The 19,657-nt window shown below is 52.2% G+C and overlaps 2 protein-coding genes across 5 annotated transcripts in view; one reads left to right on the top strand and one right to left on the bottom strand.

Moving 5' to 3' along the window:
• Nucleotides 1-297: 297 nt before the first annotated feature.
• On the bottom strand, nt 298-4,978 carry LOC138165073 (type III endosome membrane protein TEMP-like). Of its 4 annotated transcripts, XM_069093205.1 has the most exons (5): nt 4,798-4,899; nt 2,302-2,429; nt 1,082-1,179; nt 1,008-1,028; nt 298-703 (listed from the first exon to the last, which is right to left on the bottom strand). In XM_069093205.1, the coding sequence occupies exons 4-5, from the start codon at nt 1,024-1,026 to the stop codon at nt 381-383; spliced, it is 342 nt and encodes a 113-aa protein (XP_068949306.1). In that variant the 5' UTR covers nt 1,027-1,028; nt 1,082-1,179; nt 2,302-2,429; nt 4,798-4,899; the 3' UTR covers nt 298-380. The 4 variants fall into 4 exon arrangements, with proteins under 4 accessions (XP_068949306.1, XP_068949305.1, XP_068949304.1 ...); XM_069093204.1 differs by lacking the exon at nt 2,302-2,429 and having other exon boundaries at nt 4,846-4,978; XM_069093203.1 differs by lacking the exon at nt 2,302-2,429 and having other exon boundaries at nt 4,798-4,924.
• Nucleotides 4,979-5,485: 507 nt separating this feature from the next.
• LOC138164761 (tyrosine-protein kinase receptor Tie-1-like) overlaps nt 5,486-19,657 on the top strand; it is a 32,879-nt gene continuing 18,707 nt past the window's right edge. Inside the window, exons 1-9 of the mRNA XM_069092724.1 lie at nt 5,486-6,122; nt 6,327-6,638; nt 6,732-6,842; nt 13,305-13,460; nt 13,757-13,888; nt 14,211-14,351; nt 15,017-15,145; nt 15,357-15,502; nt 16,679-16,823. Coding sequence (XP_068948825.1) covers nt 6,068-6,122; nt 6,327-6,638; nt 6,732-6,842; nt 13,305-13,460; nt 13,757-13,888; nt 14,211-14,351; nt 15,017-15,145; nt 15,357-15,502; nt 16,679-16,823 — 1,327 coding nt within the window. The 5' untranslated portion in view covers nt 5,486-6,067. The remainder of the gene's footprint in view (nt 6,123-6,326; nt 6,639-6,731; nt 6,843-13,304; nt 13,461-13,756; nt 13,889-14,210; nt 14,352-15,016; nt 15,146-15,356; nt 15,503-16,678; nt 16,824-19,657) is intronic.

Raw genomic sequence — 19,657 nt, 5'->3', positions numbered from 1 at the left:
CTCCCCATCCTTGTAGATGCTGGACCCAAAGAGCAGTGAAGTAGGAGGTCCACCATTCTCTGTGTCTCTGAAGAGAAGTGTTACCCTTCTTGCCAGGGCTAGGATAGGGAGAAAGGACGACTGACCCAAAGGGGGCACTACCCCCACACCATTCACACTTCCCTGCATCCACCATGCCTCCAACACTCCTACCCATACCATACTGCGCCAGAGTCTAGGGTGTCCACTCTGCCCATGCTTCCCTCAGACCCTCTGTGCCCTTCCACCCCCTTCAACCAGAGACAGGGCAGAGCGGTCTTTGCAGTCTTTAGGTCTGGGTTTATTGGGCATTCCTGAGAACAGTAAAGGGAAAAGAAGTGGCAGTGAAAAAGAGGCTGGGTTCAGAGGGAAAACTGGGCCTCACTGACTCCTGGCCTGGGCCCCTCAGCCTCTGGCTGGATGTAGTTGTCCTCAATGAAGCCGTCATCATCCTTATCATCATCATGGGGAAGACCAAAAGGAACGATCTTTCCTGATCCAGAGAGTGGGCGGTGCCCATAGCTGGCCCGGTGCTGGCGGCAGACATGGCATTTGGCAGCCAGCGCAATGAGAAGAGAGAGCAGCACGGCCGCGAGGATTACACCAACTAGAGCAGGCCAGGCCATGGTTGCAGTCCCAGCCCCTGCCTCTGGTTCGGCCGAGGTCATTGAGGTCTCTGGACTTACTGCAGAGACAAAAACACAAGCTGAGAAGCTTCTGCTAGAGGCACAACCAGTCCGGGGCTCTGGGGGCTGGGGCAACTGCCAAAAGGAAAAGTCACTGAGGGCATAGAAAGAAAGGCCTCTGAGAAAAGGCTGAGGGAGAAGAACAGGACAAGATGAAGGCCCTGGAGAGGAGATCTGCTCGCTCCCCTGTCCCTCTCAGATCTCATGCCCACTGCAGGATAGGGGGGGGGTAACCCCAGGAAGGAGAAATCAAGCCTGGCAAGTGGTGCCCACAGCTCCCTGCCACCCCATCACCGCACTCACTTGTGTTTGCTTCCGTCATGGTCCTGAGGCTGCCTCCTCCTTCCTTTACTACCAACCTCAAGGACCAGTCTTGGATCTTAGGAGACCACAGAGCTCAGGGTGCCCTTTGACTCACAGCTGTGAAGGAGTCTCAGGAATCAGAGAGGAAAGTGACTCTCCAGGTCTGAAGAACCTAGGAAGGGAGGGAAGAAAAAGGTCTGTATAAGGCCCTGTCTGGAAGAGGAGGAGCCTCTCCCCAAACTCTCTGTCTGTCCTCATCCCCCAGGCTTCTCACCTCATCCTCAGCTGCTCAATCTCTCTCAGTACCCAACACACACACACACACACACACACACACACACACCTAACCAGGCAACAAATCTAGCTGCTTCTACCTCTTCACCTGTCTCCCCCTCTCTACTCACATGGTAATCACCCAGGTTCATTCAAATCCTTATGATTACCCAACTCCCCGTTGTGATCATACCCTCCCCATCATAGTAATTCCCAAACCCTAGCTGTCATCATTCAAATACCATTCTGTGTCCTCCTCTACCTAATCCCTTATTCCCACCCCACTCAACCCCACCCCTGACAACATCTACTCTAAGACTCTCTCCTCCCTTCATCTGCATCTCAGGTCACCACTGAGGCAGGCTGGTGGCTCAGTGGATAGAGTGCTGGGCCTAGAGTTGGGAAAACCTTAGTTCAGATCCGGCCTCAGACACTTAGCTGTGTATTCCTGGGCACACAGTAGGTGCATAATGCATGCTTGTTTCCTTCTTCTCCTTCCTTTCCAGACGCCTTCTACCACTATTCCCTGCTTCATCCATCTCATGTGAAGAGGTAGCCCTTCTCCTTGCCATGGTGAAATCTTCTATATACACAAGCCATCCCATCTTCTCTAGCAGATTGCCCTCTCTATCTTCCATCATCTTTCACTTATCTTCCATCTCTTCCTGCCTACTGGCTGTTTCTATATTGTGGACAAAAGCACCCATGACTCCTCCATCCTCCAAACACCCTCTTTGGATCCATCTACCCGTGCTAGTTATCATCCTGTAACCCTTCTCCCTCTTGTGGCTCCTCCCTTCTCTTCTTAAAGCTCTACACTTTAGTTCTTGACCCCATCATTCAACATAACTGCTCCCTCCAAAGTTACCAGTGATCTCTTAATAGCCAAATGTAAGGGCCCTTTCTTGAACCTCATCCTTCTTGACCTTGCTTGTAGCCTTTGGTACCAATGGTTGCCATCTTCTCCTTGTTACCCTCTTCTCTCTTTTAGGAGACTGCTCTTTCCTGGTTCTCCTCCTACCTGGCTGACTTTTCCTTCTGTCTTTTGCTGAATCTTCATCCCGGTCAATCAAGCACATTAACTGTTCGTGCTCCCCAAGGTTCTGCCCTGGAACTGATTCTGTCTCCTCCCAATAAACTTCACCATCTCTGTGTAGATGAATCACAGATTTATTTGTCCTCCCTCTTCCCTGACCTCCAGTCTCCCATCTCCAACTGCCTATTGGACATTTCAAACTCTATTATCTCATAGACATCTTAAGCTCAGTATGTTAAAAAATGAACTCATTATCTTCCCCCTTAGCCATCCCCACCCCTTCTAACTTCCCTATTACCACCAAGGACACCACCATCTTCCCAGTCACCCAGGATCAAAACCTAGGCACCATGCTTGACCCTTTTCTCACCCCCTATATCTAATCAGCTGGAAAGGCCTGTCAATTTTACCTCTGTAACATCTTGCCTTCTCTCCTCTGACACAGTCCCCACTCAGGTGCAGGTCCTTATCACCTCCCACGTGGACTACTAGAATAGCCTCCTGGTGGCTCTCCCTCCTCCAAGTCTCTCTCTACTCCACTCCACCCTCCACTGAGCTGTCCCATTGATCTCCTAAAGTGAAAGCCTGACCATCTTACCCCCACCCCACCCCACCACTCCATTCAGTCTATCCCAGTGGCTCCCTGCTACCTCCAGAATCAAGTACCAAATCCTAGTTAGTTTTTCGAGCCTTCTGTCACCCAATCCCTTCTTCCCTTCTCATTCCTCATATCCACCCCCTCCTCTTTGCTCCCGTGACACTGGCTGGCTTGCTCTTCTTCCTCCCTCCAACAGGCATTTTCATTGTTGTCCCCTATACCTGAAAATCTCTCCCTCCTCAGTGGTGCCTCCTTCTAGCTTTCCTGGGGTCCCAGACTTTCTCCAAGTATCAGATAAAATCCCATCCTCTATGATAGCCTGAACTATTCCCCTCAATGCTGGTGTCTTCCCTCTGCCCGTTACCTCCGATTTATCCTGCATACAGCTTGTCTGTACATAATTGTTGACATGTTTTTTCCTTCATTAGACTGAGCTTCTTGAGAGCAAGGACTGGGTTTAACCTTCTTTTGTATCCTGCTTAGTCGCACAGTGCCTGGCTCATAGTGGGTCCTTCATAAATGCTTGCTGACTGACTACAACAACAACCCCACAGGGCTGTTTCAAGATCAAAGGGGTTAATAGAGGCACAGCACTTGACAAAGATCAAAGCACCATATTAAATGGTAGCTATCATTATCACTTCACTCTCCTTGCTTCCACAATTCTCCCTCTCCAATTCATCTCCACAGTGTTGACAAAATCCTCTTCCTAAGGCACAGATATAACTCTGCTATTCAAGAAATTTCAGTGGCTCCCTATTGCCTCTGAGGGGGGAAAATGGCATTTAAAGCCCTTTACAGGCTAGCTCTAGCCTGCTTTTACATGGTTACCCCACATCACTTTACCTTACAACTATGATGGTCTATTTGTTTTCTTAAACTCAAGTTTTCCACTTCCCACCTCTGAACCTTTATAGCAGCTGTCCCTCATGCCTGGTATGCCCTCCCTCCTCAGCTCTGCCTCTTAGGAAACCTTCCATCAGTGATTATCTCAGGTGCCACCTTCTACAGGAAGTCCTTCTTGATCCCCACCCCTCTCTTAGCACTCCCTCCCTCCTCTGGCCATCTGCTATTTCCCTATTTGTACCCCAAGTGGAATATAAGCTCCTCAGGCAGGGACTGCTTGTTCTTGTCATTGTAACCCCCACACCTAGTCTGTGGTAGAAGCCTGATAAAGGATTTTTTAGCATCAGAGCAGGGATGCCAGGGGAAGAATTGGGGAGATGAAGAGAGGAATGAAAATCCTAGCCATCCTGTCAGGAACACGGTTGTCATCCTCCTCCTCCTAAGTTCTGCGTCTTGGAGCCTTTGGTGGGGGCTTAACACACACACACACACACACACACGAATCCCCAAAGCCTCTTGGAGGAATCTCCAAGACAACCTCTGGGCCCTGCCCTGGCCCACAACATGCCCTGCACACACACACAGAGACATGCTGAAGACACAACACAAAGGTGTCGTTCTGTAGGATGAAGGGGAAGACCCAGGAATCAGTAGGTGCCTGGAAAAGAGCTCAGGAGGAAGCCCTTTAGGGAGTGTCATTTCTAACTAGAGGAGCCTACAAATGTCAGTGCTGAGGGAGCCCCACCCGCCAGCGACAGAACCTGCACAGGGTGCCCCTTCGACCACCCCCACGCCCCCGCCGCCGACCAGAACATACACGCATGCACCAACCACCACAACCCACAAGGACACACACCGACGCCCCTCGAGTCACCACCAGGGTCATATACCCACTGACACCCAATCCAGTGATCACCCTAGGGACACGCACGGCCCCTCCCCCCCAGGGCGATAAACTAGCATGCACACACAAACACACACACCACCACCCAAGGACCCGCTCACTCCCAGGTGCACAATCAGGCTCTTCACACTACCTAAAGTCAGAGGACCCAGCTCTCCTGCCCTCCGCCGGACAGCCGTACCTGCGGCTCCTGATCTAGACTTCCGGGGCCAACGGGCAGGGGCAGGGGCGTACCTGCCCCAAAGGGGCGTGGCCTACCTGGCCTGGGGGCGGTTCTGTACCTGGCTCACGGGGGCGGGAGCAAAGCGGGGAGGGAGATACGTGGGCGGGGCGAACCTTCCCGTCCGTCCTCCCCAAAGCTGCAACGGGCCAAGGTGGGAGGGGCCCACGCTGCCTGGGAGGGCGTGGGTGGGGCCTGAGGCAGTGGGTGGGGCCATGTTTGTTGGGAATTCCTGCAGACCTGGCTAGAAGGAGGTCGGATGCGTTCTGTTCCTTGGACCAGTGTTTAGTGACCACCTCCCGTGTTCGAGGCTTGTCGGTGTCCATGAGTGTGCAAGGGGAGGGGTATCTAGCAGCCTGAACCAGGGTGTGGACGTGGGAGGGACCCCTGAGCAGGGCTGCCGGAGTGGGCACATGATGGGGATGAGTGCGTCCTCCTTGGGAGAAGGTGGGAGGGGAGGTGGACTCTCCTACGTCTGCCCGCCCAGTCCAGACCCAGAACAATGGCCCTCCTCCTTTCCTTCTCCCTGCCCTAGCCCCTGCCCCTTTCCCTCCCCCTGAATGGTCGGAAGCCCAACCTGTTTCCTCCTTTTCCTGCCTAGGGGCTGGGAGGGGGCAGGGTGGCCAGCCAGAGGAGGAGAGGGAGGGGGCACTATGGTGCCCCCAGCCTTAGGGGGGGTTCCCCCCTAGTTGTCCTGACCAGCCTGGGAAATGAAGCCCCTTCCCTCGTGCCATGAGGACACCCAAGGCCCCTGAGAAAGGAAGGGAACCCCAGATCCTGAGCTTCCTGACCCTTCCTTCCCAACTTCCCTTTCCCCTCCCCTTCACACACACCACTACCTCCATCCCAGCCCCAGCTGCCTCATTTCCTCCTGGGGCCCTGTGAGGAGGACACACACACCAACCTAGACGCCAGCATCAAGCCTCATACACACTGACCCACAAACACTGATGGCAACACACCCATTGCCAGGTGGGGACACTCACTAATACACACACACCATCTATGCTCACACATACATTCTGACCAGGCCACACTGATGGGCAGGGACCTAGACCAACGCAGAAACTCACTCTGACCACAAGGGAACCAGACAGAGGCCCAGACACTTTCCAGAAACAAACTGTGGGGCCACAGCTGAGCAGCCCACAGGGAGGACCAGGCCTGACTCTATCCTTGGGCCATGGGCCAAGGAGGCCCCCTTCTTCTCCTCCTCTTCCTTCTTAGCTCCCGAGTAGGTAAGTCTTGACCCCAGAGACAAGCCGCAAGGCTATTTTCTGTCCCCTCAGGCTCAGACCGGGCTGGGTTGTACTCCACCCTCACTAGAAGCTGAGGATGACATGGGGGTTAGTGGGGGTCATGGAGTCCTGGGTCCATCAGAGTCATCCAGTGGTCAGTTGGGGCCCTGGGTCAGGGGCTCAGTCTTCTATCTTGAACCATAGGGGCAGTTATGGACCTCACGCTGCTGGCAGACCTTCGCCTCACAGACCCACAACGCTTTTTTCTGACCTGTGTGTCTGGAGAGCCTGGGGCAGGGCGGGGCCTAGAGGTGTGGGACCCTCCGCTGCTTCTGGAGAAGGATGACCGCATTGTTCGGACCTTCCCACCTCGCCAGCCCCTACATTCTACAAGAAATGGATCTCGTCACATCACCCTTCGGGGTTTCTCCCAGCCCTCTGACCTCATCGGAGTGTTTTCCTGCATCGGCGGAGCCAGGCGCACACGTGTGATCTACGTCCACAACAGTCCTGGGGGTAAGCTGGGGCTGGGAGTGCAGAGTGGGACAAAATGGGGGGTCAGGGCTGACACTGGCCCTACCTGCCCCTGACCTCACCCTGGGCTCCCAGCCCACCTGCTCCCAGACAAGGTGACTCACACCGTGAATGTTGGAGACACAGCTGTGCTGTCTGCTCGAATCTGCACAGAAAAACAAGAAGATGTGATTTGGAAGAGTAATGGTGAGTGCCAGCCCTCCCCGCCCCCATGCACTGGTAGACACAAACACCGACACCCACGGCCACGTGCCACACCTTCTGTGTTGCCCAGAACATGCCCCCCTCCCCAGGCCTCTATTTCCCAGTTTGTAAAATGAGAAGGCTGGACTAGGCAATGTCTGCAGGCCCCACCACATTCTGGGATCCTACAAGAGGGGATCCTACAAGAGGGGCCCTTGAGCTGGAAGGGCAGAGGCCCAGGGCAGACCCACTCCATCACCAGCACTAACAGTTCCCTGCTTTCCCTCATTCTCACTCTGTGCCAGCCTGAATGACCCTCCTTACACAGGGAGCTGGTCAGACACTCCATGTTCAGTAGCTCATTATTGGCTAGAGTGATTTTGGATTCCTTGGCCTGGCATTCAAGGCTCTCCACAATTTGGCACCACTCGCCCTGTCCAGCTGTGTTCCCTCGGCTCCAGCCAAGCCAGAGAGAAGGCTCCATGAGGGCAGCATTCCCCATGCCTAGGCCCTTGCTCGGGTACATCTGGAGAACAGGCAGTTGGTATTCCATCTGCCCCAGCGGGCTTTCCTGACCCCTGTCATTTGCAGGGTCCTGCACTGGGCACTGAGGGGAATAGGGAAGGGGTGAGGGGATACATCAGTGACTAAGATGCCCCTGTCTTCAGAGAGCTCATTTAATAGGAAGAAGGGCTCTGGACCCGATAACCATCTTCTGGAGAAGAGTGTGATGAGAGCTTAGCCAGGTGCTGAGATGGAGAGCTGCAGGATTTGTCAGGGGGGACAAGGAGTTTTAGGAATATTAACCTGGCCTCAGTGGAGCTGGGGCAACACAGAGGCCGGGAAAGGACACTCTGGTCTGGCATTTCTCCTCCCCAAGACTCCCTGCTAGTTCTTCTCTCCTCCTTTATTGACTGTACCCTCCTTCCTTCTCCTCCTTACTCCTGGCCCCCCAGTAGCGCACTGCCAACAGTCCCATTCTGGTGGGCCCCAGGCTCCACCTGCCTCACTGTTTTCTTGGGAGTCACCTCACCTCCCACCTCATCCTCCATCTCTCCTGGCATCTCATCTCAATTGCCACTGTCCTAATTGTCCTTCTCCTGATGGACTGTGCACACTCATGTGGGCACACACTCACACACACCACACACACTCACCACACATACCACACATTACACATACACGACACGCACACACTCACCACACATACACCACACACACACTCACCACACATACACCACATACTACACATACACCACACACACACACACACTCATTACACATACCACACACACAGTCACACACACACACACACACACACCCCAGAGGCTAAGAGGAAGGGCAGGAAGCCTTCTTGCCCCCATCACCACTTTAAGACTTCACTCTGCCACCATCTTTCCTTCTCTGAACCTTCTCCTCACCTCTCGCTGACCTCCAAAATGACCCCTCTTCCTCCAAGTGGGCGGCAGCCTCAGTCCATTAGCATCCTGATCCCACTCATCCTCATGGATGCCGGCTCCCTAGCAGTGATCCAGCCCGTCCATCTTGTGCCCTGGTTTCCCCGGCCCTCCCCCTCACTCTGACCATGAGCTGACATGCTGCGCCTTAGACCTCCCCATCACCTGGCACCATCGCATCAGTTCTGTAAGACTCTCTTCCTCTGCCACCAGCACTTCCTAAACTTAACCAGTTGTGTGGCTTTAGCCCTGGGTTCAAGGGCCAGCTCTGCCTCTTAGCATCTGTGCAACTTTGGGAAAGTCCCTTCACCTTTCGGAGCCTCCTGGCCTCACCTGCAAAGCAGAGATAATGAGAGCACAACCGTCTGCCTCATGGATCTGGCAAGAGGATTGTGTGACCAGAGGCATGACCCAGGCACCAGCTGTTGTTCTAGAGGCAGTGGAGTGCAGTGGTTAGGGAAGCCTGGGTTCAAACACTACCTCTGCCGCTTTCTGGCTCATGACTCTTAGCTGTTCTGCCTTCCCCTCAGTGCCCCAGGGGCGCTCTCCTGCATCTTCTCCCTGGCAATCCCCTCGACTAGCCATATCCCAGGTCTGGCCATCATCACCCTCCTCATCATCAGTGTTGCTTCCCTTGGGTTCCCAACACAACCCTCTCCTGAGCCCTGTCCACACACACATGTACACCCATCCACACCACCTGTATACACACCCACACCACGTGTGTGTACACCAAACACACACATATCATGCATGCGTACACATACTGCCACACATGTGTACATGTACACTAGATACACGTGTACGTATAACACAAACACACATCACACACATGTGCACACATCACATGTATGTAAACCAACCGTGCATATGCCACACGTAGTCACACTTGCAATACCCTATACATGTACACACATATATACATGAACATATGCATACAAACATGCCACAAACATATGCATATACCCTATACACACATGCCCTTAGGGCAACTGAGTGATGTAGAAGATAGACTAGAGAGCCTAATACTCCTCTTCCTAAATTCAGTCTGGCTTCAGACACTAGCTGTGTGACCCTGGGCACTTCACCCTCTTTGCCTCAGTCTCTTCACCTGTAAAATGAGCTGGAGAAGGAAACGGCAAACCACTCCAGTATCTCTGCCAAGAAAACTCAAATGGGTTCACAAAGAGCTGAACATGCCTGAAACAATCAAACAACAACACACCCTATAAACACACACACACACACACCCCTCATTCTGTTCTCACTTCACTGTCTGAGCTGAAACCCATGTTTAGCTATTTCAGCCCTGCCCTTGAACTCACTCTCAGCCCAGAACCCAGTTCCTCAGGACCCATCCTCCAAATGCTCAGCCCTGAATGGCGCCCTCCCTTCACAGACCCTCTGCTCCTCCAGGGATACGTGGAGACACAGGCAGAGATAGCAAACCTTTTGGTAGGCCTGGGCTCTCTTGCCATGTGTCAGATTGGTCCTTTCCAGCTTCATGTCCTCTGCATACTGGACAAGGGAGCCATCCACAAGTCATTCAAGTCACTGATAAAATGTTAACTAGCACAGGACCATGCACACATCTCCAGGGTGCTCCACTGGAGACTTCCTGCACCATCCTGACACAGAGCCCATAATAATATCTATTGTAATAATCACTACTCATTCATCTACCTAATGATGCGATCTTCCAGGCTCCTCCCTCCAGCTTGTCCATAAGGAGGCCATGGGAGACTCTGCCAAAGGGCTTGCTGAAATCCACATGTGCCATGCCCAGAGGTATCCCCTGCCCTGCTCCACCCTGCTGGAAAAGAACAGAAGGCCAGTCTGCTCTGTCTAGTTCTGGATCGATCCATAGCAGCTCATAGGGCACACTACTTCCCTTGAAGGCATGGAAGAAAGGGCCCAAGGACCTGGGAGATCCAAGCACATTTCTAGGCAAATGAGAAGGAGGCTTTAAAGAGACAAGAGCTGGAGATACAAAAAAGCAAAGGAACGAGAGCATGAGGAAGGGAGGGGATCAGGGCTCAGAGGAGGCCAAAGATAACCGAGGTGACATGGAGATCTGTGTGGTAGGAGGGTCAGTAGAGGACAGATTAGGATGGGGAGAAACTGCAGGCAGGGAGCCCAAGCAGTGGCTTAGTGCAGTAGTCCAGAAGTGAGGTGATGAGAAACAGTATCCGAGTTGTGGCTTTGGTGGAGGAGAGAAGGGGGCACTGGCCAGAAATGTTACAAACACAGGAGTAACAGTTTCAGATGTCTGTAGAATATCCAGTTTGAGATGCAGCTGGAGATGTAGGACTGGAGGTCGGAAGACAGGTAAAGGCTGGACAAATAAATCTAGGAGTCATCTGCATACAGATAATAATTGAATCTGTGGGAGCTGATGAGATCCCCAAGTGAGATAATATAGAGGGAGAAGAAAAGTGTTAAGGGGAGAACACAGATGGGGGCTTGAGGAAGGAGGGGAAGCTTAGTTAACTGGATTGCCAAGCAGCAGTGAAGGTTTGCCTAAAGTCGTGAATTATAGACCTGTACAGAGGGAAGTCAGCTGTCTTGTGACTTGATCAAGCAACTCAGAAACCCAGGAGTAGGGATGGATATCATCACTCTCTCCTACATCCTTGTCCTTTCCCTCCTCTCTGCTAATAATAACTAACATTTATATAGAATTTTACATGTACTATCTCATTGTATCCTCACAACATCCTTGAAAGAGAAGTGCTATTATTATCCCCATTTTACAGATGAGGAAACCGAGGCAAACAGCGTTCAGTGACTTGCCCAGGGTCACACAGCTAGTAAGTGTCAGAAGTCAGATTTGAACTCAGAAAGAGGAGTCTTCCTGACTCCAGGCCTGGTACTCTGTGCACGGTGGTGCCACCTAGCTACCCCACTTATTAGCCCTATGTAAATGTCTCCTGGGCACCCTAGATACAGACCTCCCTCCTAACTAGCTACTCCTCCCTTATCCTAGGGTGATGTGTTGGGGCCTCATCTCCCGTCGGAGACTATGGGCACTTCATGGGCTGACATCATGTCTTATGACCTCTGTGTCCACATCTCAGGTTCCACCACCCACTGTGGGACCATCTCCCATTCATGCTTTATAAAGCATGTTCCTCATGACAACCCTGTGTGGTCGGGAGTATTTGGGGTCCTCATTGGTCAGAGGGGGAAGATTAGAGGGAGGGGGGGCAGGAAAGCAGAAGAGAAAACCCAGTGTGTTACTAAAAAAAAGTGTCAGAGTAGGTAACAGGAACCACACAGGCTCAGGAATGGGAAAGGAAATGGGTAAGCTGAGCCAAAGGACAGCTTAGTTTTTCCAGGAGTGGAAAAAAATCTGGGACTGGGCATCATCTGGACTATGTTGCTTCCCAGTGACCCGACAAAGCCAGGGCTGAAAGAGGCTGACGGAGCTCCCTGAAGAGCGAGCAGAGTGTCCCAAACAGCTGGGGGATGGGTCAGAGCAGGGGAAAGGGCAGCAGGCTGCTCTGTCAGACGGGAGGGCCTGTCAGCATCTGCTTGAGCCTCCCAGCCACCACGGAGGGAAGCAGGGCTAGATGTATCTATCCTCCTTGTATTCAGCCTCTAAGGGGACGCATGGTTACTGTGTAGCCTAGGAAGAATCCCCTCAGTATCTGCCTGCCGTTTTGTCCTCAAGGATCCCCTGAGAGTAGGGAAGGCTCTGTTCCATTCCATTGACCAAGCCTTGGTAAGCGCTTCCAGTGTTGAGCCCAAGATAGGCTGTGGGCCAGTTTGGACAAGCCAGTCATGGCCCTGGTGGCAAAAGGCAGGGCTGCCTCTGAGCCCATTTAGGAGGGAGAAATCCTGGGGAGGGAAGCTAGGAACCCTGGGGGGCAGGGACAAGTCTGTCCCATCTGCCTCCAGGGTGCCCATTCCTAGCTCACATTTGTTTAGATGGGTAAAACTGCCCTGGGGCTCCCTCCTGCCCTTTCTCTGTGGCACACCTCTTTCCTCACTGACCTGAATGAGGAGCCTGACCCAGTCCCCACCCACCAGGCCCTGCAGTTCCATAGGTCTGGGTTCTGCCAGATGATCAATTCAATTGTCCCTTGATTCTTTCCCCCATGCTCTGACATGCTGGGACCTACCCCCTCACCTCCCACTGCATCTGATTCTTTCTCCAGAGCTGATCCTAGCAATCCCAAAGTCCATAGCGCCTACTCATCCTTCCTCATTCAGGCAAGGGTTCTGCCTCAGTCTTCCTGCCATTATCTGTTCTACTCCATGGGGGAGCTGGGGAAGCTGCCCTCACCACCACCCACACACTCATATATTCCTCAACAGAACACTATTCCTTTCTTCTTCTTCAGCATACCTTTAACAAGCCTTGACATCCAGACTTCTCTGCAGATCTCCAAGGAGGGGGAATTCGCTCCCTTTTGAGTCAGCCTGAGCCTCAGTGGACCTCCCTTTAGCCTCCCCCCATTACTCCTGGCTCTGCCCACTGAAAGGACCAGGTAGAGCAAGGCAAACCCCTCCCCCAGAAGACTGACCTTCAAATATTAGTCCCCTGAGACTTCAGAATAAACATGTCCATTTTCTTCAACCCAACTTCACTAGACTAAAAGGGAGACTAACTTGTCGAAACAACGCTGTGCTTGGGAGCCTCTCCTCGGGGACCCAGGATTCTCCAGGCCTGGTCAGCTCCTATGATGGGCAGGTCACATGGTTCCTATGCTGGACTACAATGTATCAAAAGGTAGTCCAGGCAGTCCCCCTGTTTCCTCCTTTGTGGATACTAGAGAATCTCCTTTTCAGAAGCAAAATAAACAGAACATCTAATTAGCCCAGGTCTCCTCCAAAACCCAGAGAAACCTCCTCCTGATCTGAGTGCTGAGATAGCCCAGGGTCTCAGGCAGAAAAGGACCTTACCTCAAAGCCTGGGCGTGGGCTGGCCAGAACAGAGAACAAAGATGGTGGTTCCTGACCCCACCCCCATCACCACCTTTCCCCTTTTTCTCCCCCTCCACAGGCTCCTACTTCTACACCCTGGACTGGCATGAGGCCCAGGATGGGAAATTCACATTGGAGTTTCCAAAACTGAGGGCTTCCGATGGGGGCATCTACAGTGCCACCTACTTGCAGGGCAACCCCCTGGCCAGTGCCTTCTTCAGGATCATTGTCAGAGGTCAGAGTTGGCATGAATGGGGCAGACTAGAGGAAGGATATGGGGTGGTGGTAGAGTGAGAAACATGGACTGGGCTATCCATGAAGCTGATGGGCACAGGCCTGGGGGAGGGAGAAAGGTGGGGGGTGGGGTGAGAAACATGAACTGGGCTATCCATGAAGTTGATGGGCACAGGCCTGGGTGAAGGAGGGAGGTGGGGGGAGGGGGGTTAGAGACATGGACTGGGCTATCCATGAAGCTGATGGGCACAGGCCAGGATGAGGAAGAAGGTCAGGCTAGTGATTTCTCTCCCCCAGGTTGCAGTGCAGGGCGATGGGGGCCAGGCTGTACAAGGGACTGTCCCAACTGCCTGCATGGTGGCATTTGCCATGACCAGAGTGGCGAGTGTGTGTGCCCCCCTGGCTTCACTGGCACCCGCTGCGAGCAGGGTAAGGGATCCATAGACCAAGATGGAGTAGGGCGACAGGATCCTGGAGGGCTGGTGGTACAGTGTGTTCAGGGTGGAGGCTGGAGAGGGGCCAAGGCTGAGGGCTACCTGGGCTTGGGGTAAAGGGAGGAAGAAAGGGTGGGCTGAGGGTAGGGGCTGTCATGTGACCCAGGGACCCAGGGAAAGGAGCAGGAGATCTGGATCCCCTGGAGATACTGGGGAGGCCTTAGGACTCAGAGCCCCAGGAGATCCTAGGAGGATTCCTGGGACACAGGGTCTGAGGGTGGGGCGGGCAGACCCACCCATACACTCGCCTATCCCAGCCTGCAGAGAGGGCCGCTTTGGGCAAGGCTGTCAGCAGCAGTGTCCAGGTACATCCGGCTGCCGGGGCCTCACCTTCTGCCTCCCAGATCCCTATGGCTGCTCCTGTGGGTCTGGCTGGGGTGGTGGCCAATGCCAAGAAGGTAGGTACCTCCCGATTACACTGATGCTGCCTGATCCCCACAACTGCCTGAAGTCACCCCATCCCCCAGACTAGAGGAATTCCTCTTTCCCCTCCCCCTGTGCCCACTCCACCCTCACAGGCTACTGTGGGCCAGATGCTACAAAGGGCAGGACCAAAAAAGGCAAAAGCACAAAAACTGCCAGCCCTCATGGAGTTTACATTCTAATGGAGGGAGGTGGTATGCAGATAAAAAGGCAGATACAATATATTTTCAGAGAAGAAGGAAGGTCACCTTAAAGCGAAAGGCTCCTTAGCTGGAGGGAATGCAGGAAATCCTGCAGCAGAGATTGGATATATGCCTCCTGCCCTTCCACCTGTGCCCCTCCTGCCCTTCCACCTGTGCCCTTCCTGCCCCCCTGCCTGTGCCCTTCCTGCCCCCCCACCTGTGCCCCTTCTGCCCCCCCAGCCTGTGCTACCTCTCTCTTCTCCCAGCTTCTGTGCCCTCTGTCTGCCCCCCTCTTCCTCCTTACCCAGTATCCTTTCTGTTTCTTTAGCTAATGTCCCTGTGTCCCCTCTATACACCTTCCTGTACCCCCTCTGCCTTCCCAGCTTGTGCCCCCTCTGTCTACCCCCCAGCTGGTACCCCCTCTTCCTCCTTACCCAGTCTCCCTTCTGTTCCCTTAGCCTGTGCCCCCGGCTGGTTTGGGGCCTCCTGTGCCTTGCAGTGTCAATGCCAGAATGGAGGCACGTGTGACCGCTTCAGTGGCTGTGTCTGCCCCTCAGGATGGCATGGGGAGCACTGTGAGAAATCAGGTCTGGAAGAGTGGGGAAGGCCACCCAGGGGAGGGCCCTGGGGGAGGCACATGGGCCTGGTCCCAGACACGGCAATGGGGGTGGGGCCCAACCTGGCTCAACTGTAGGCAAGGAATCAGGGAGACCTTTGCAGCTCCTAGCCCATTTCCCTGTCCATGTGTCCTCAAGTGGATATTTATACACTTGAGCATCTCCATTCCAATGCCCCCAGACCGAATCCCAGAGATCGTGAACATGGCCTCAGAGTTGGACTTCAATGTGGGAGCCATGCCTGTGGTCAGCTGTGCAGCCACGGGGAACCCGCCCCCTGTACGGGGCAACATGGAGCTACGAAGACCTGATGGCACTGTCTTTATGGTCAGCACCTGTCCTGACCCCTCCAACTCTCCTCTGTGACCTTTCACCTCACACACCGTTTTCATGGTTGGTCCACCCTGATCCCATCCACTGACCTTCTGAACCCCTATTGATAGCCTGGGTCATGGAAAGAGCCTGGATAGGGCTCTGGAGGCAGGGACCTGGGTTCAAATACACCTCTGATGTCTACTGCGCATGTGACCTTGAACAAATCACTTCTTTTTCCTGGGCCTCAGTTACCTCTTCTGTAAAAGGAGAAAGTGGAAGCCAGTATCTTCTGGCTCTAGACTGATGATACTCTGATGTCTTTATTATCCTTCTGGTCAGTCCACAGCTGGCCTCAGTGAGCACTTGGCCCTCAACCTAAGCCCCCATCCTAGCAAATGTCAGTGGTGCAAAGCTCCTTCCTCTTCTCTCTCTTTGTCTCTCTCTGTCTCTCTCTCTCCCCCTCTCCCTGTCTCTCTCCCTTCCTCCCTCCCCTCTCTGTCTCTCTGTCTCTCTCCCTCCCTCCCTCCCTCCCTCTCCTTTCTCTCTCTCTCTCTGTTTCTCTTTCTCTCTTGCGTGCGCGCGCGCACATACACACACACACACACATACTGCAGGGGGCTTCTTCCATTCTGTCCTTTATATGCAGGGTTTCAGGAGACTTTCACCACCCTCTGGGGAGGGAGGTGCTTCAGGCATGCGTGCATCACCATTTGACAGATGAAAGTACCTCAGAGGGCATGAGTGACTTGCCCAAGATTAATCATACACCTAGAAAGTGTCAGAAGTAAGATGGGGGGGGGGGGAGGGGAGGGGATGAGTGAGGTGCCCAAGATTAATCATACACCTAGAAAGTGTCAGAAGGGGGGGGGGGGGGGGGGGAAGGGGACAGGGCAGGTAGGTGGCGCAGTGAATAGAGCACGGGCCCTGGAGTCAGGAGGACCTGAGTTCAAATCTGGCCTCAGACACTTAACACTTACTAGCTGTATGACCTTGGGCAAGTCACTTAACCCCAATTGCCCTGCACTCCCCCCTCCAAAAAGAAAAAGATAAAGAAGTAGGTTTGGAATGTGGGTCTCCTAACCCTTCACTCTCCCTTGCTCCCTCTACATGAATATGGGGTGATATACACCTGTGTCCATGATGATCTCTATGTATGCACTAACCAAGTTTCCCATTAACCATTCACAGCCATCGAAGGCCATCATGGAAGTGGACAAGACCACTTCTGAGTTCCAGGTGCCACCTGTGAGCGCCACAGACCACGGCCTATGGGAGTGTCGAGTGTCTACATCTGGTGGCCAAGACAGTAGGCACTTCAAGGTCAACATTAAAGGTTAGGAGACCCGGGAATATCTGGGGAATGAAAAGGGAGAATGAGATCAAGATGGCGGGGTGGCACCAGTAAGAGGCAGGGATGTGGTCAGGAAGCCCCTGAGAGTGGGATATGGTGGGATAAGAGAACCCAAGGGCATAAAGAGGAAGGCCCAGGGGAGATCAGATCAAGGACCTGAGGTGCCAGGGGACCTGGGATCTGACATCTGCCAGAACAGGGTCCTTCCCTGGCACTGCCACCCTCCTCTGTGACCAGCAAAGACATTGGAATGGTTTGCCATTTCCTTCTCCAGATCATTTTACAGATGAGGAAATGGAGGAAAACAGAGTAAAGTGACTTGCCCAGGGTCACACACCTACTAAGTGTCTCAAGCCAGATTTGAACTCAGGAAGAGGAGTCTTCCTTACTCCAGACCCAGCCTTCTGTGTACTGTGGTGCCACCTAGCCACCCAGAAGGGGCCTTAGAAACCATCCAGTCCAACCCCCTCATTTTCTATCTTTTCCACAAGAATAGTATACTTAGTCAAACATTCTTGATCTACCGGTTTAGTGACCTTAATCAGAAAAAAAAGAGAGAGAGAGAGGCGAGGTGAGTTGAGCGTGACCCGTCCTCAATGAAATTAGGCTGGTTCTTTGTGATTACTGTTTCCTTTTCTAGATATACATTAACTTCTCTAATAGCCATTCTAAAATGTTCTCAGGAGTCAAAGCTATATGACTCAATTTTCCTTTCCTGAAAATCAGGACATTTGTCCTTCTCCAGTATTGTGGTACCTCTCCTGTTCGTTATCTTCCAGGTGTCATTGAGAGTGCTCCCTAATCCCCTGCCAGTTCTTTCAGGACCCAAGGGTGTCCTTAATCTGGGCCAGGGGACTTGATTTCATCCAAGGCAGTCAGGTGCCCTCTTCCCATCTCCTGTCTCAGCCCATTAGTCACTTTTGTTCTGCACTTGCAATCTGAAGGTCTTTGTGCTTTGCAGAGAAAAGAGAAACAAAATTAGAGCTAAGCCATTCTGCCTTCTCTCTTTTGTCAGTGACTATCCCCTATACCTCCAGCATGCGTTCTATCCTTCATTGAACATATTTTCTCCATATACACAGATATTGCAATGAGTCTGTGATTTCCTTAATTCTGAAATCCTATCAGTCATTGTCCCAGTGATGTCCTTTTCTCTAGCTCTGCAGAGTTCTTCATTTGTTTGATTACAGAATCTGCTTTTGTCAAAAAAAAGAAAATGCCAGCAGATATCTGGATAATTGAAGTTCCTCATCACACCTCTAGCCTGCCTCCTTAGGCTTCTGATTGGTTTCCCAGATTCCTTATCTATTTCCTCTCTGTTTAGATAGTCTTTAGGCTATTAATTTATGTTTTGCCCTCCACTGACCTTCACCCAGATGTTCTTAACCATCTTTCTCCTTTTTGGTTCTGCATTTCCTTAGGTGACTGTTCCATTTTAGCATATAATTCTCTGTCCTCTTTTCTCTTTCCTGTGTCTTTTGAATAAGGTATAGCTGTCTGGTTCAACCAAGGGTTTCATACCACCACACCTCAGTGATACCAATAAGGTCAAACTTGATTCCTTGCATTCTCATATTCTTCTTGTGTCTTAAGTTCTGGCCCCACTCTACTGAAAATTCTGTTTTAGATACCACTAGTGCCACAGATGGGCAACTGGGTGGCTTAGTGAATAGAGTGCTGAGCCTGGAGTCAGGAAGACTCCTCTTCTGGAGTCAAATCCAGCCTCAGACACGTAGTAGCTATGTGACCCTGGGCAAGTCATTTGATTCTGTTTGCCTAAGTTGCTTCATCTGTAAAATGAGCCAGAGAAGGAAATGGCAAAGCACTCTAGTATCTTCACCAAGAAAACCCCAAAAGGGGTCACAAAGAGTCAGACAACTGGAAAACATAAGTGACCCAGATGGCACCAAGGCCAGTGGCCTTCATCAAGCCTCATCATCTGTAACCTCTGATAGGATGGCTATCCCTTCCTCCTGGACTCATTCATTCTCTCTCTCTCTCTCTCTCTCTCTCTCTCTCTCTCTCTCTCTCTCTGTCTCTCTTTCTCTGTCTGTCTCTCATCTTTCTATCTGCCTGACTTCTCTTCTTCCACCTCCTCTTCCTCTACCTGTCCTCCAACACACCACCAGCACACCACCCAAGGCTTTTATCTCTCACTTAACAACCTTATCTGCCTCAGGGCTTCCATTCTTATCTCTCTGAAGAGAATTCCCAGGTCTGGATCTATTCTTGACCTCGTCCCTTTGAAGGGCCACTCCTAGATCTCTCCTTGAATGTCCCTATATATGGAAGAGAGAACAAGCATTTATTAAGTGCCTACTATGTGCTTTCTAACCTTGCTTCTATCACTGCGCTAACAACTTTACAAATATCATCTCATTTGATCTTTGTAACATCTCTGGGAGATCGGTGGTATTATAGTTACATTTTATATTATAGTATAGTATAATATTGTATTGTATTGCATTATATTACATTACATTATAGTTACATTTTAGTTGAGGAAATTGAGACAGAAAAGAGGTTAAGTGACTTGCCCAGGGTCACACAGCTACTATGACACCTAGCTGCCTTATCTGGTACCTCAGACTCATCCTGCCCCAAACAACTCCCCATCTCCTTCCCAAAATTGTTCCTTTCCCCAAGTTCCTTCTCTCTGTCCAGGGCACCAGACTCATCCCTGTCGCTCACATCCTCCCTCCATCTTAGCAGTGGGCAGCTCCGGTTGGTTCTGTGCCCACAGTATCTCTTATAATCTGTCATGTGTTCTTTTAGTGTGTGTGTGTGTGTGTGTGTGTGTGTGTGTGTGTGTGTGT

This window comes from Petaurus breviceps, unplaced genomic scaffold (assembly GCF_028583685.1).
Source record: "Petaurus breviceps papuanus isolate PSGF00001 unplaced genomic scaffold, PetGlider_PUasm1.0 207, whole genome shotgun sequence".
Taxonomy (NCBI): domain Eukaryota; kingdom Metazoa; phylum Chordata; class Mammalia; order Diprotodontia; family Petauridae; genus Petaurus; species Petaurus breviceps.
This window is presented reverse-complemented; position numbering and strand designations above follow the sequence as displayed.